The sequence below is a fragment of the Haliotis rufescens genome, unplaced genomic scaffold (genome assembly GCF_023055435.1).
Source record: "Haliotis rufescens isolate VD_foot unplaced genomic scaffold, xgHalRufe1.0.p SCAF_16, whole genome shotgun sequence".
Taxonomy (NCBI): Eukaryota; Metazoa; Mollusca; class Gastropoda; order Lepetellida; family Haliotidae; genus Haliotis; species Haliotis rufescens.
In genome coordinates this window covers 14930021-14946331 of record NW_025963846.1, presented here as the reverse complement: position 1 = coordinate 14946331, position 16311 = coordinate 14930021, and the positions used below count along the sequence as shown (strand labels likewise).

Sequence of the window (16311 nt, the reverse complement as noted above, 5' to 3'; positions counted from 1 at the left end):
TCAGAAACATCTGCATACTGGCATACAATATCAGAAATATTGGTCTCTTGAGGAAACGCATCAACCCACATGTAGCTCTCATTCAGGCTTTCGGTACATCTCGACTGGACTATCGCAGTGCTCTTCTGTATGGGTTGCTTAAAAACCAGATCATAAAGATTCAGCGTGTTCAAAACGCAGCTGCCAGAGAGGTAACCCATGCTAGAAAGTGAACATATTACACCTGGGCCCCGTTCCACAAAGCGATCTTAGGGCTAAGTTGATTGTAACTCACTAAGTATGCGATCTTAAATTTTTGTTACGATCAGCGGCCCGTTCCACAAAGCAATCTTAACTAAGAGAGTTGTAAGTTAAGATCAAAATGCTAAGTTGCTCCGGACCAACTTAGGATTGCTAAAATCGATCTTAAATATTGTACCATAACAACAAAGATGGCGACTTTTACTATGGTGTGCAAGGAAATGCGTCGTCTGCTAAACATGACCAAGGGAAAATTTCGTATCTTTATGGCTGAAGATTCCGATCTTTGTTAAGATCGGCTACTTAAGAACTTGTAAAGTTACAACCACCCTAAGATCGCTTTCTGGAACGGTTGTAAACTTTAGCTAAGACAATTTTAGAATCGACGTAAGTCTCTAAGATTGATTGTAGTTATGATCGCTTTGTGGAACGGGGCCCTGTACTATTGCAACTACACTGGCTCCCGATCGCAAAGCGCATCAAACTCAAAATACTTGTGTTAGTATACAAAGCACTTCATGACATAAAAGATCACCCAGGTCTGGTAACCGTCAGCTCCTGTTTGTGCCCCAAACCAGAACTATGTCACTTGGTGACCGATTTTTCCAAAGGCCAGTCCAAAGCTTTCGAACAACATTTCCGTCAACAACAAAAGTGCCAAAGACATCAACCAATTTAAGGGACTGTTAAAAACATAGATGGGGATTTCCTTGTTTGAATCAAAATTTAGTGATTAAGTTAAAAAATCTGACCTGGGTTGTTCGAACGTTTATTGTCATCATTGTATTTGTCAGAAATACCAGATAAATCTAAAATATATACTTCAAGTTTATTATTATCATGTCAATCCAACGTCATTAATCCTTTGCATCCAGTGGAGCGCACGGTCGACATAACTGGCATTTATTCTTAATATGTTTTGAGTCCTTTTGGTAAAAAAACTTTTTAACATATATATATTAATGTTCAGCCAACTTGAGAGTCTTGTCTCATTTAGGTATGATAATTAGTTAACAGCTGTTTATGATCTTTGGTCAGTGATGTTGCTGACCGACTTTTCTAATGTGTGTTGTGGCATGATTTGAAAAGATATAAAACTTCAACTTGGCAAGAATAATATTGTTAAAGGTTTTAGCATGCTGTAAAAATAATTATATTTATTTATATCAATTCCTATCACATAAATAACTCAATTTTACAAACATAAAACTATTCATTAAACCGATTTAGTATAGGAATATGAGCTGGCACACACCATGACACATCTCAATACAAGGGAAATAACTCCTGTATGAGAGCATTACAACAAGCTAGGGATGTCAACTATTTTTTATCACTTGATTAGTTTTAAAGCAAACATCCTTCTGTTTGACTTCATTTTTCCATTATAATTTCATATAAAGTTCTATCTTTAACAATGAAAATGTATAGAAAATTTACATAACTACAACTATTTACTAAAATCTAACTGTAAAGTGACTGAGAAACACTCATAAAATATATATTCAACCAAGAAAGTTAGACTCACAAAGAATGAGAAAGCTCTTGCTTATTTCTACAGCTATCAATGTTTTCTTGAACATTAAACACTTGTGACAGGAAATGTATCTCATTCATTTATGTTCATTCTCATTAATCATGCTAGTTATTGGACTGACTGTAGAACTCCATGATGCTTGCACTAGAAGGTGTATACTCTGTTTCAAACGTATTTGTTAGCAGGTTCTGCGATAGGTCAGAGGAAAGTGCAAAAAGTCATGGACTGGACAAACTCAAGAAAAATATGTTAATAATACAGTTCTGAGATGCATACACAGTAGTGGAAACTAACATACCGGTATTTAGTTCACTGGTCCTTACAATGATAACATAAAGCAAAACCCTTAAATATGGCAAATTTCAACTAGTCCTTAAATACCTAACTATTGGGCAGTCTGGCAAGGACTTCAGGACTGGTGTCAATTTCTAATGCTGATACATGGTGTGTCTTTGCATCAATGGTGTATGGAAAATAGTATTGTCCGTCGGGAGTAGAGTTGACTTTGCAGGGAACAGTTGCATAGTGCTCCTGATGCCCCCATTCGAATGACTAGCTGACGCCCCAAATAGTCCCATCCACGTCTGATGTTATTCCACAATATGTTCTAAAGGTGTATTATTAGGGCTGGTTAAAAAGATCGATTATCTGAATAATCGTTGATGGGAAGAAATATTAACGGTTATCGATATAAAAATTGTGTGATCGATAATTTCTTACATAAGCTATTGTGATGAAGTAAAGTTTAGATTTACCAAAACAGACTTGTTATTGTCAATCATGTCAATTGCCGAAAACGAAAGCATAATCCATGCATAAATGTGCCACCACTCACCAGAGGGTGAATATGTTGATTTCTTTACGGCTTTTTTGCTCAAACTTCTCCAATATTTATCGTCATTGATCAATATTTAAGGAAGAGAATTTATGGATGTCAACATCTGTATTATGACGAAACACAATGTTTCGGAGTATATGCTTACTCCTTCATCAGGTGAATGGTCAGTTAACAATCTCTGTGATCTGTATTGATAGCCATTGTTATTAAATAGGTGATCTCTTCATGGATGAGTAATAAAAGAATGTATGTCAGCAGTAGAAACTAACGTTTTAGATCCACTTGTCCTTTTAATTATAACATATAGTTACACCCTTAAAAATGGCAAATTTGTACTAGTCCTTATTATACCTTAACTATTGTGCAGTTTGGCAAGGACTACGGGACAAGTGCCAATTTCTAACACTGTATGTACATGACAAGTTTACATCCTTACTGGTTCACAGGGCAGACATGTTACATGTCTTAGCTCCTGCTGATCTCAACTATGGAGATTGGGCAGCGTTCCCGTTTACCGGTAATTACCAGATTTTTACCGGTAGGTAAAATAAGGCTTGGACTGGTAATAAATTCATGTGACAGCCATTCCCCGTGGACCGGCAAATAAAGTATGTTATAAATCTTTGTTGTTGAACAAAACATTGGCAATATTCATATAAGTACATTTTTCGAACAAAGTCAGCTTGTCTGTTACCATCAGGGTTTCCCCTTGTCTATTTCTAGGTTAAATATCCATTCGTAGCGACTTCGTCTCCAAATATAAAACAGAGAAGAGAAAATTTTGACTGAAGTTTGTGTGAATGACATATAGATCTAACTAAGTTACCTATGAGATGACATCTTTGCACTGAAAATGATGTTGAAAGAATTAAAAAATGTTCATACTTTTTTTTATTTGTTGAAAGTTGGGACTGGTAAAAATTAGGGGGACTTGTAATTTTTAGAGTTGCCATTCCACAAGGACTGGCAGTTTCAAAAGCCAGCGGGACCACTGATTGTGTCACTCACATATCCACAACACTTGCAGGTAACAGTCAAACCAGAGACATGGCATAAAATAAAGGAACATTATAAAACAAATAAATAACACATGAAACTGATATTTTATCATGTAAAACACAAATATAAAAATATATGTATATGACATCACCAATTACAACTCGGCCCAGCACATTCATTCTCTTATCTACATGCATTCAGTGACACTAACACAGCCTAGCGTATTTTCTTCAGGACCAGTAAAATTTAAAAAAATGCTGGTTGGGTGGTCTAGTGTTATTTGGTTTATTTGTAGGTGGACTACAAGTCACCAAACAATCACATTAGTTGGAACTTTATCTACATGAGATAGGAACCTTTTAATTTCCATTTGAAAATTTTACTGACAATTTTGGCAGATTTGTGGCCAAATATTGGCCTCTGTGCAAGTCTACAGAAATCTCTGTGATGGTTACAAAATGGGATGGGATTCAAGCAAAGAATCTTCTGATCCGATGTTGGATGCCTTGTACACATGACCAAAGAGGTTAACCCCATCAGCAAGCTGACAAGGTAAGAATGTCATCTGTGGGATGACTACACGGTCTGTTACACGATCATAATGTCCATCCATGTGGACTGGTGTCTGTGAAAGTTAGGTCATCAATGAGTATTAGGAGACTTGACAGAAGTACTTACCTTAGTGACACAATTTCTCCTCTTTGGAAGTGATATGCACTTGCTGCCCAACGGTTGAGGAACACATAATCTACTGCCGATCTGCCATCGCCTAGTGGATTCAGGGCCGGCTGCAGGAACAGGTCAAACAGAATTAGTCTGGGGGCCATCCAGTCGATTTGTTGCTGTCAAGTAGTCATATACAATTAGTTTGTTTGTTGTTTAACGCCGCCCTCAGCAATATTCCAGCTATATGATGGCGGTCTGTAAATAATCAAGTCTGGATCAGACAATCCAGTGATTGACACCATGAGCATCGATCCAGGCAATTGGGATAATTGACATGCATCGACCAAGTCAGCGAGCTTGACCATCCGATCCCGTAAGTCGCCTCTTACGACAAGCGAAGTCGCCTTTTACGGGTTGCTAAAGACCTATTTAAAAAGTATGTGACTCAGATATTTGTTATACAATCTGCTTACCTGCATTGAAATTCCCTCGACTTTTACCACACATCCGACGAGGTCTATGAATGTGACTGTGACCGGAACAACAAACGTCACAGTGCCAAGCAGCAGTCTTCGCAGATTTCTTAATGGTCTGATCTGGAAGAATATAACAATCATATATTTTGATGTATGAAAAACGATACTGCTGGATGTCAGCCATAATTTGTAATGGTGAAGGTAACCATCGTATACGTAGACCAGACAAACTAGTGCTAGATATCAAACTATGGGCAACATCTCACTGCCGAATATGTAGACCTGCAATCATTTGTTTGTTGTTTATAACGCCGCACTCAGCCATATTCCAGCTATATGACGGCAGTCTGTAAATAATCGAGTCGTGCCCAGACAATCCAGTGATTGACATCATGAGCATTGATCTACGCAAGTGGGATACGATGACATGCATCAACCAAGTCAGCGAGCCTGACCACCCGATCACGTAAGTTGCCTCTTACAACAAGCATAACAGGTAGATAAAAGGGTTAAAATAAGGACTTTCATCAGAGAGGTTAACAAGACCAAAACAAATCAGAGGCCTTCTCCTTGGTCTAGTGGATGGAGATCAATCCATTTGATAAAATCAGATCTAAGTAATCGCTTCCGCTAAATAAAGGTCTGAGGACATGCCATTAAGGCTCACATCAGACCGACCTTTCATCCAACCAGAGCGTTGCTTACCAGATCAGAAAAGTGACAGTCGGAATGTATTTTCTAATCATGCAACCTTGGAAAAGGTTAACAAGGGCTATTCTGAACAACAGTTCTGGGCTTTAAGACTGAATCTGCGAAATTCATCACCTATACCGCGAGAAAGTTGCTTTCTGTTTGACAATGTCGACTTCTTGTTAGTCATTACATTGGTCAGTCAATGTTCAGAAAGGTCGTTCTGACATGACCTGTTATGGGGTGTCCTCAGATCTTTGTTTAGCGTTAGCAAACAGCAAGATGAGATTTAGATGAGACTAGGGATTGATCTCCGACCACGTCATGCCAAAGGATATTAAAAGATGGTACTTGTTGTTACCCTGCTTGGCACTTGGCATTAAGGGGATAAAACAAGGACTGGTTCATGTAGAGTCAGTATACTGAGTCTCAGTGGGGTATCCGTGTTAAGCATTTCGTCTAAAGGTATCCTATAAAAGGATCAATTAGAAATTAAGGCCACACTTAATTTTATGTTTCACAGATTTATTCCAACTTTTCAACACAAGGTCGGTTGAAATAGAATTAACAAAATTCAATCATTTATTTATCTAAATGAAAGTCATTCTGCCATGGATTTAAAACTGCAGGTGGACATGGAATTTATGAATACCTGTTAACACTTTGCATTGTACATAAGAGGGTTTATATTACCAGCGGGACACATCATAAACATAAATACTTTATATTTAATTTATTTCTTAGACCGGCTGCTTTTCAGTAGGGGTTGTGGGCAAGTGAAACGAAAAATAAAAAATGTGTGGCCTAAAGGTTTTTGGGTGTGATTCCCATATGTTATCACCAAGGTTAAGTTGCATCCCTAAAGAATATACCATTTCCTGAGTGAGTGAGTTGGGTTTAACGCTGCTTTTAACAGTAATCCAGTTATATCACGGCGAGTCAGGTTAATGTGGGAGGAAAGCCCGAAGTGATGCAGGTCTCAGACGTTATCACTTCGGTGAAACCCATGAGTGGGGTTGGTGCTGACAAACCTAGAAACATAATCGTGTCGAACCTGGATTCGAACCCACAATCATAGGTTTCTGGCGTGACCAAGGGATGCAACTCTGAACAGCAATTCGGAGCGCCTTAGACGACTTGGCCACCTGTGCCCCCGATATGAGTGAGTGAGTGAGTTTGGTATTACGCCGCTTTTAGCAATATTCCAGCAATAACATTGTACCCATGTTGGGATTCGAAACCCGGGTCTTCGGCGTGACGAGCGAATGCTTTAACCACTAGGCTACCCGACCGCCCCCCGATATAAGAATGAAGTGGGCAAACTAACAAAAAGTAACGGTCATACTTACCATGACTATATCAATGTGTCTGGGTCCAAATTCTGCATGATAATCCAGTACATGTAGTTTGTTTTAAACTGTGAGACATCAATTGTGGATTCAGTGAACCTGTGAAAATACCAATCACAAAATTATGATTACAAAAACATCACAAATGATACCCTTGAACTGGATCAAATATTCTTAATTTTTGGTTGTGTAACAATTCTTTTAACATGTTTTAATGTGTAATATATCATCATTTCTAATAAGTGAAATCCCAGACTAGATTGCATCTTGTTTGCCTCATCATATCAACTGGCTGGGACACACAAACTACCCGTCTGTGTATGAAGGGTTTCGTTTTTGAATGCGCTCAGTAAAATGTAGAAAAAAGTTACAGCTGTAAAGAATTAAAAAGACATCCAGTGACATGGGATTTTAATGTTGGAATGCCTTATTCTTCACTTGTAAAATATACATTGGTGTGAACATCACATCTCACTGAGAATTAGGGCTGCAACGAATACACTATGAGGCGAATACGATACGTATCACGAATATAGGGTAACGATTATGAATATTTATATACAAATACAATAACAAGCCAGCAGTTGATGTATTATTTATTATATTCAGTGAAACAATAACAAAATAAATTATTTTACATGGTTTGACCATGTTGACAGTGTTAATTATTATTATAATATCATACATTTATATACTGCATTATCCAGGTACTAGTATCTGTTCAAGGGCGACAATATCCAATGACCACATTGCTGTCAAATTAAATATATAAGAGTGATGTCTTTGAAGAAATCTACGTAGGCATATAATAAGTTCTTCTGTATTTTGTACAGGTACAGGTTATGTAAATGCACATGTCTGCATAATCATGGTTGCAAAAAAACAAACAGTGATCAAACGCCACAACACTACCTTTGGGGTCCAAATAACTCATGAGCATTATGGACAATCAGCCGTTGACTGAACTGGAGTTGTAGATGACCCACACAACGTACTACTGCATGGCTTGTATATATTCCATTTTGCATATCTTGCTTTTTATAAATAACAGACAACTTCAAGTTAAAAAATCTCTTTTCATTTTTGTTTTGTAAATACTCGATTCTAGTGACCACGATTAATGAATTCAATTCATGAAAGGATACAGTTCTAGTCACCGAATACGCTAGTGAATCGTAACAGTTCAACTGCATCTTCCCGAGACAATGGAGTTAACTGACTGTATAAGTCCAGTTTCCACCCTTGCCGAACTAGGCTGGAACTTCTGGGCACGATCGTAGAGCCACCAATGGCTATTACGGGTTATGTCCCTTCTATGTCCCTCATATTGACCAATCAGATTCCATCTCTCATATCACTAGCTTTGCTTCAAACAAAACGACGGCACCCAGTGACGATGATCTGATCGATAATCAAGATCTATATTGTAATACAACGGATCGTACTTTGCCAAGTGCATCAAATCACTTGATCACGTTGATTTTTTTAAAAACATGAAAAGATTGGAAAAATATTGGTTGACTCTAAGTTGACGAAACACATGCATTGCAAATCCTGCAATCGACCGAAATCTGCTCGGCAGTTTATGAACCGGATGTTGATATCATTATGTGATTGTGATTGGACTATGCATAGACTCGGTAGACTTGGATCTAAGTAGGGAGTATTGCACCCGATCCATTTAGTCGTGTCTTGTGACCAGAACAAAGAATTATGACACGGAACTGACATGGGGGTAAAATCTTATGAAATGGCTTCGATAACAAATGCAAATAGATACATTTAAGAACATTTCTGTAAATGTAGTGTAGATCGACACAATTTTGTAAATGAAACATTTACATAACATTGTTATAATCAAAATGACAAAGCTCCACATCTCCTTCAAGGAGTCCTTGGCCAGCTGCCCTGTGTAGCATCTAGCGTCAAAAGAAAGCTAGATTTACTTCAACATCAGGTACTTTCTTCTGGAGAAATGGTCTCTGTTTCTTCGTATGACTTTGACACTCTCGAAATCGGTTTGTAAACCAGTGAAGTAAGCACGTCTGAAAAGCTCCCACGGTTGTTTACAAACCTTTCTAAATGGCCTCCAAGATCACAGGTGTTTACATTGAAATTGTCTCGATAAATGTTTAGTAGCAAGGTGTTATCAACTTTAATTACGTCATGACTTTGACAATTCTTACTTTTATCAGCATCGTGAGACAACGCACCTGCTTGCAGACGAATTTAGAACTCTTTCGTTTGTGAGTTACAAATATGAGTTCTTACAAAAGTGAAACCACCGTTAAAACGGATTGCGGAACTAGTTTTTCAGGAACAAGGAATTATGAAGTGTGATTTCCATTAAACCCTGTTTCTTGACATCATGTTTATTTTTCATGCATTCACACAATGTGGGTAGCCATGGTCAACTCTTTGAATATAGGAGGCCGTATGATTTTGCTCAAATGCAAATTGGTTTCATCAGTTTAGTTACCAGTGTATTTCTAACGTAACAAATGTATGGTCTCTGATTTGGGATAACACTTTCTCAGTAAAGTACAGATTCTCGTACTTTTGGGGGCTCTGTCCAAGGACTCATCCCAAAAAAGTACGAAAATCTGTACTTCACTAAGAAAGTGTTATCCCAAAATAAGATTTGTTACGTTTGACCACTTTCTAAATGGCATTGTGTATTTCAGTGTATTTCTAACATGCTATTGAAGATCTGTTATTTCACTCTATACACGAAATGCAGCACATATGCCCGGGGATCTCAGACATGGCAAGTGCGCGAGAAATGTCGTAACTTGATACACACGGTAGCATTCGGCACGTGTAGGGCAAACCGCCATAGCTTATTACATAAGATAAAGCAATAACTCTCGGTGCACTCCTGACTAATGTATTGAAAAGGCACCCCGTTGTGCCATAATTACAGTCTGTCGACCATCAGCATCACATCGCGTATACACAATCACAATGACTCTGATCATACTACAAACAAGCAACGGAAAAAACCCGACATCCTCCCCAAATCACCACTATACAGTTTTAAACTTGCTGTAAAAGGTGACTGTGTTTGTCGTAAGAGGCGACTAACGAAATCGGGTGGTCAGGCTCGCCGACATGGTTGATGCATGTCGTCGTATCTCAAGTGCGTAGACTCGATTATTTACAGACCGCCGTCATACAGCTGGAATATTGCCTAGTGCGGCTTTAAACAAACAACAATAACAGTTTAAAACAACACAGTTCATGGTCCAGTGGGCAGATAATCCCCTACCTGTTCCCCTTATTCCCAAGTGGACTAGACTAACAACATACAAATACATAAAAACAACAACAACAAAATATCAATACAAATATTTTTATTTTCGCATTGCATATGTAAAAGATTTCTCAAATAAGAATTATATCATAAAGCATTACTGTAAATTTGCAGGTGTGTCTTTGAAGCAGACGTTATTCAAAAGTAACATAATCGTTTTAGTTTCAACAAAATCAGTAAATGCGCTATCGTGCGTAGGACAGTCTGATCTATCACGTGAGTGTCTGGTAAGACTCGATTGTATATGCCACAACCGTATGACAGGAGTGTTGCTGCGCGTTGTCAGACAACACTCACTATTTTATCGAAATTGTGCGAGTGGTGGGTTCGACTGGGAGTGCACAATACCTGGCGTCATCACCGATTTTCAGTAATCCATTCATATTATTTTCATCGCTAGTTTGCCTTTTATGCGCTATGGAATCTGTATCGGTAGATAATAGAGACTGGCGTTTTATATATATATTTAAGTGAGTGAGTTGGTTTTAAAGTCTCTTTGGGAAGTATTTCAGTTATTTTCACGGCGACAAAGAGGAACAAATATACCGCCGTGGTGCAATCATGTCATACAGTGAGTGAGTGAGTCTGGTTTAACGCCGCTTTTAACAGTATTCCAGTCATATCACGGGTGTCAGCTTAATGTGGGAGGAAAGCCCGAAGTGATGCAGGTCTCAGACGTTTACCACTTCGGTGAAACCCACGAGCACGGGTATGGTGCTGACAAACCTAGAAACATAATCTGGGCGAACCGGGATTCGAACCCACAATCATAGGTTTAGGCGTACCCAAGGGACGCGACTCTGCACAGCGAATCGCGGCGCCTTAGACGACTGGGCCACCCGTGCCCCCTCATGTTATACAGATCGTTTTCGAACATATGAACACGAACAGTTTTGATATCAATTTCACATGATTAAGTTATCCCACACAGAGTATTACATAAGCCATGTATAGCAGATGTTTACAACACCATAATGTTTGTTTACAACTAATTACAAACATTGCATACCAAAATATAAATCAAGCGTACTTTCATAATTATGTGACTTTCAAACTTGGAAACTATCCGTATCGATCTTATGACTACATTCCTGTTAATGGGCTTATAAATCCTTCTTGTGATATTAACTTCACACCAAGTTCTAAATGCCACTGAAAGAAGTTACTAGGCTGAAAACAGTAGCCCGAAACACTGCAAACGGAAGGTCCATAAACACAACTATGATACCCGTATCAAATTCATCAACCTCGATTAACAATGTCTTGTTTGTTTCATTTTTAGCCACCATCAAACAGGGGTGTGTACTTTCTTCTACCCAGCACTTAATATGACGCCAACTTGCGATAAAAGAAAAGGATTTTCATTTAATTAAGAAATGCATTTTATTTAAAATTTTCTCGAAGTTATTTCTTTTCCTAACTACTAAGATAGAACTACCTTGTAAAGTTATGTCAAAATTATGCATTTGTTCTAAAATATTTGTTTTGTAAATGATTCCTTAAAGGATTGGCCTTGCCAATGAAAAAAATGAATAAATGAACTTAACATGTTTATGTAACGTTTAAAACAGTTGATTCTGTCTAAATCTGGGGCGGTCGGGTAGCCTAGTGGTTAAAGCGTTCGCTCTTGTCATGACGAAGACAGGGGTTTGATTCCCGACATTGGTACAAAATGTGAAGCCCATTTCTGGTGTCCCCCGCCGTGATATTGCTGGGATTTTGCTAAAAGCGGCGTGAAACCATACTCACTCACTTTCTAAATCTACGGCAAAGAAAAAAACTGGGTTTTTCATGCTGAAATGATTATACTGTGGTGTATAACATAGTATGAATAGAATAAATATAAGTTAAATTTATGTTTGTTGTTCTATAAAACAGATGTCAGGTTTTAATTTTCGAGTTTGCTTGTATATTTTGTTTGTTTTCGACTTTGAAGTGCTTACTTTCTGAACGTATAGGTGAGGTGAGGTGAATTGGGGTTAACGTCTCCACCGACCTTCCTCTATCCGGCCAGACGCCAGAGGCTCTATCCCCCAGACCACGGGGGCAGTCTTAAAGATATATAATCGTATAAAAGGAATATTCTCAGTTGTAAATCAAATGTATTTTTCTGAATGAGTGGGAATTAAAGAAGATTTACTGGATTAGAAGCATGGAAGTGGTACACCACATACACCAACTCCAATTGCGTAGATCGATGCTCGTGATCATTATCACTGGGATGTCTGTTCCAGACTCGATTATTTATAAACCGCCGTCATATAGCTTAAATATTTCTGAGTGCGGCGTTAAACAACAAACAAACAAAGATACACCTTCACATACAACATGCACAAAACCTACAAAAACAGAAACCTACTGAATATATGAAACAGAAAACATATACTATTACAGACATCTCCCGTTTCAGTGTGAACCACGGGGACCCAATCCGCCCCGGGGACCCAACCCGACCCTTTACCAATGGACATTGAAAACAGCCGCTCCGTAATCCAGATGTCGCATGGGTGCTACCCAATCCTCGTATGTATACAGGTGGACATGATAATTACTTAATAGCGCTGTGATATTCTCCATTAATGGTGCAACGTTTGATGTATACTTTCTCCGTAAGAAATATCCATGTAATGATATAAGAAGACGATGTACACGGGTAGAGCACATGGTCTAACAGATGCACCCCCCGCCGGTACAGGGAGAGGTACACTGGCCCAGTGGCAGGGGGTCGTTTCAAAGATGGCGCTGGCCATCTCTGTCTATAATACCATATGAGGTTCAGTCTGTAGTATAAAACAGACCGATATTAAACGAGAGGCCATATTCACTTTCCGCCGTCAACAACCAACGGTCCGCTCTCAGTTCTTACCTGAATAAGCAATTCGTCGCTCGGTTGTTAAGATTATCTCTACAACTTTGTAATCTAAACTACTTTCCGTTTCATTTTACGCCACAACACCTTCCAACTAGCCATGGACGCCATCAAGAAGCAGATGCTCTCCATGAAGTCTGACAAGGACAGCGCGCTCGAAAATGCCGAGATGTTGGAACAGCAACTTAAAGACATCGAGGAGGAGAAGGCTAAAGTTGAGGAGGACCTCCATGCTCTCCAGAAGAAATTTTCCAACCTCGAGGTAGAATTTGACAACGTCAACGAGCAGCACCAGGAGGTCAATGCCAAGTTGGAGACGTCGACCAAGAAAGTCACCGAGATGGAACAAGAGGTCAGTAGTACGTCCTCCAGGGCTACCACGTTGGAGGAAGATCTGGAGAGGTGCGAGGAGAAACTGCAGACAGCTACTATCAAGCTGGAGGAGGCATCCAAGGCTCAGGATGAGACGGAGAGGTCACGCAAAGTTCTGGAAAACAAGAACATTGCTGACGATGAGCGCATCGATCAGCTAGAAAATCAACTAAAGGATGCTCAACATATCGCCGAGGAAGCTGAAAGTAAGTACGACGAAACTGCCCGTAAGTTAGCCCTGACAGATTCCGATCTGGAGCGAGCTGTCACCCGTTTTGAGGCTGCTGAAACCAAAACCATTGAACTCGATGAAGAATTGAAGGTCGTTGGAAACAACATGAAGTCCCTTCAGATCAGCGAGCAGGAGGCTAGCCAGAGAGAAGGGACGTTTGAGGAGACCATCGCAGACTTGACTCAAAGGCTCAAGGACTCGGAGCACCGCGCAGCGGATGCCGAGATGACAGTGTCCAAACACCAGAAGGACATCGACCGCCTGGACGATGAGCTACTTACAGAGAAGGAGAAGAACAAGGCCATCCATGACGAGTTGGACCAGACATTCGCCGAGCTCGCCGGATACTAACTGTGAATGTGTACTACAGACAGGAAACATGCCAGTGTTCTTCAAATCTCCAGTGGATATTTTCTAATGCTGTGACATTGATCTATAAGACACTGTGCTCAAAAGGTTAACACTTTTTGTCTACTTTGTGTGATGCTTGTAATTGTCATCTCATGAGTCAGTGATGCCAGTGATTGCTTGCTCGGATACAATGGATACCACTGGAGGCCTGGTTGAACACTCAAGTTTATACTTGAAACTTTGAATCTCACATGAACAATATAAAGCTTTCTTTGATTTTAAATGTACCCAACCACTGCTGAATGTTGTAAATAGCCAAAATTGTATCAACTCATTACAACTATTTATTATTTATTCAGTGTGTCAATAGACATGCGTTTGTTCATTTGTGAATAAAACCTGCACGTCCATAAAACAAGTTTTTCATATTTTGGCATTCCACCTGGCATTCCACCTGGTGTATAAATATACAACGTCAACACCAGAGAATAACCAGTCTCGATTATACGACGAAACAGATTGCATTGAGTGTAAAAGGAAAAATAGCGGTAAAAGCTATATGAATGGATCACTGAAAAATAGGTGATGACACCAGGTGTTCGCGGAAATGGTAAGCATGTCCTACCCTACCAGTAGCAACAGTTATACCACCACTGGATTCTAACGGTTAACATCACCCATGTTTACAAAGACATGACGGGTGCTACCGGTAGGACAGGCCATGCTTACCCTTTCAATGAACACCTGGTGCCAACACTGATTTACAGTGATTCATTCATATAATTTCTCTGCTTTCTCTCTTTGTTTCTTAAATGGACAAATCAACATGAAGTTGTTCGGAGATCTCTTTCCGGGGCTAAATAGATAGGTCTCTATGGTACGAGTGGCGTTTATACATGCAAGAGACGAATTTGTTACATTAAATGACAGTTTTGAAATCGTTTTATCGTTGTTAAAAAAAGCCATGATACAATTTAAATCGCCACAGTTTAGAGAAATGTATACACATGAAAACCCAGTTTGAAACAATGGTAATCTTATTTTGTTTTACCATTGTCGTCCAAAGCTTCCAGGATATCTATTTTCACCGAATCTACACCGATATGTAACAGAACGACTATAATAATTTACACATAGGGGAGTTCTTCCAAGTTCACCCAAATAGCATTTGTGGAGCTTCTTTTTGCAACAGAAATATACCTTTTAAAGGACTTGAGGTGAACCTTTTCAATATTTTTTCTCTAGGTGTATACCCAGATTTCTGAAACATAGCAAAAATAACAGGAGCAGCATTGATTCAAATATTTTAGCAGCAGTTATATTGGTCGAGAGTATGTTTCAACATGATGAAGGCTGGGGTAGATGCTTTTCTTGCCTGAAGAGATAGAGTATCATAAGGTTTAGTCCAGACAGGTCTTCAAGAAAATAATATGCCAAGATATTTAGAGCATGGTGCTACTTTAACTTGGGAACCTTTATTCAACCGTTGCTACATAGTTCTTAAGTAACCACTATTTCTAAAACTACTCTTTTGGTCGAAATTAACCTCTAGTCCCAATGGTTGGCAATACGATTCTGAAACATCTATTTTACTATGGAGTCCAGTCATACTATCATCAACAATAGTTACATCATCAACAAAAATGAATAAATGGTTGTTGTTTGTACAAAATTACCACTTAATCCATGTCCCTTCATAACAAAAAATATAATGAACTGGACTAAACATGCAACCTTGTATAACACCTGTGTTGGTTTTTTAAATTTATGTTTTCACATGTCCCACCCTCGCACAGGTTTTGTTAATTTCATACATATTATAAAGGTTAGTAAACATTTCCCCATGAATGCCCCTGTCGACTAGGACGTAAATTGAGGCGTAAAGATGTAACGCTTTTGTTTTTTATGTAATTGAAAATTGAAACAATTGTTGTAGACGATTAACCATCACCCAGCAACAGTTTGTACATAGTAATCTGTGGCAGGGTAATTTTGTGTAAACATTAACTGGTTCAATGGAGTCTGGGGTAAGAAATAATTATTAATTTGCAACCACATGAACCCCACCCTGTCTGAAATGTTGTAAATTTGTTCCCAAAGCAGCAAATTTATGAATTGTCACAGATATAACGTGTAAGGTACACATTAGCCATTGTGTATAATGCAAATCTTTGCTATTTTAAAAAGGTTTCTTTAGTAAAATTTTATTTTAAAAAATGAAACCATGTAGAAATATTCTTTGAGTGCTGACTATATGTATCGCTAACTTAAGATATTTTAAAATGAATATCAAACATATGATCAAATCAACTGTGAGGTATAGTTTCCTTTTCTTCTCAGTTATAACTTATTTCTGTCATATGATCGAACGTTTATTTT

General features: G+C 38.7%; 2 protein-coding genes across 4 annotated transcripts in view; one reads left to right on the top strand and one right to left on the bottom strand.

Annotated features, from left to right (window-relative positions):
* LOC124122535 (mitochondrial inner membrane protease subunit 2-like) overlaps positions 1-9059 on the bottom strand; it is a 148963-nt gene extending 139904 nt beyond the window's left edge. Inside the window, exons 1-4 of one of the 3 annotated variants that reach the window (XM_048396910.1) lie at positions 8982-9059; positions 6796-6894; positions 4754-4876; positions 4293-4402 (exon numbers count right to left, since the gene is read on the bottom strand). In XM_048396910.1, the coding sequence (XP_048252867.1) occupies positions 4293-4402; positions 4754-4876; positions 6796-6798 (236 nt within the window). In that variant the 5' untranslated portion in view covers positions 6799-6894; positions 8982-9059. The other 2 variants (XM_048396912.1, XM_048396911.1) reach the window with 2 other exon arrangements.
* Positions 9060-12944: 3885 nt separating this feature from the next.
* On the top strand, positions 12945-14347 carry LOC124137242 (tropomyosin-like). The gene has a single exon (XM_046503469.2). It carries the CDS (start codon positions 13078-13080, stop codon positions 13930-13932), a length of 855 nt encoding a protein of 284 aa, XP_046359425.2. The 5' UTR covers positions 12945-13077; the 3' UTR covers positions 13933-14347.
* The last annotated feature ends 1964 nt before the right edge of the window (positions 14348-16311 follow it).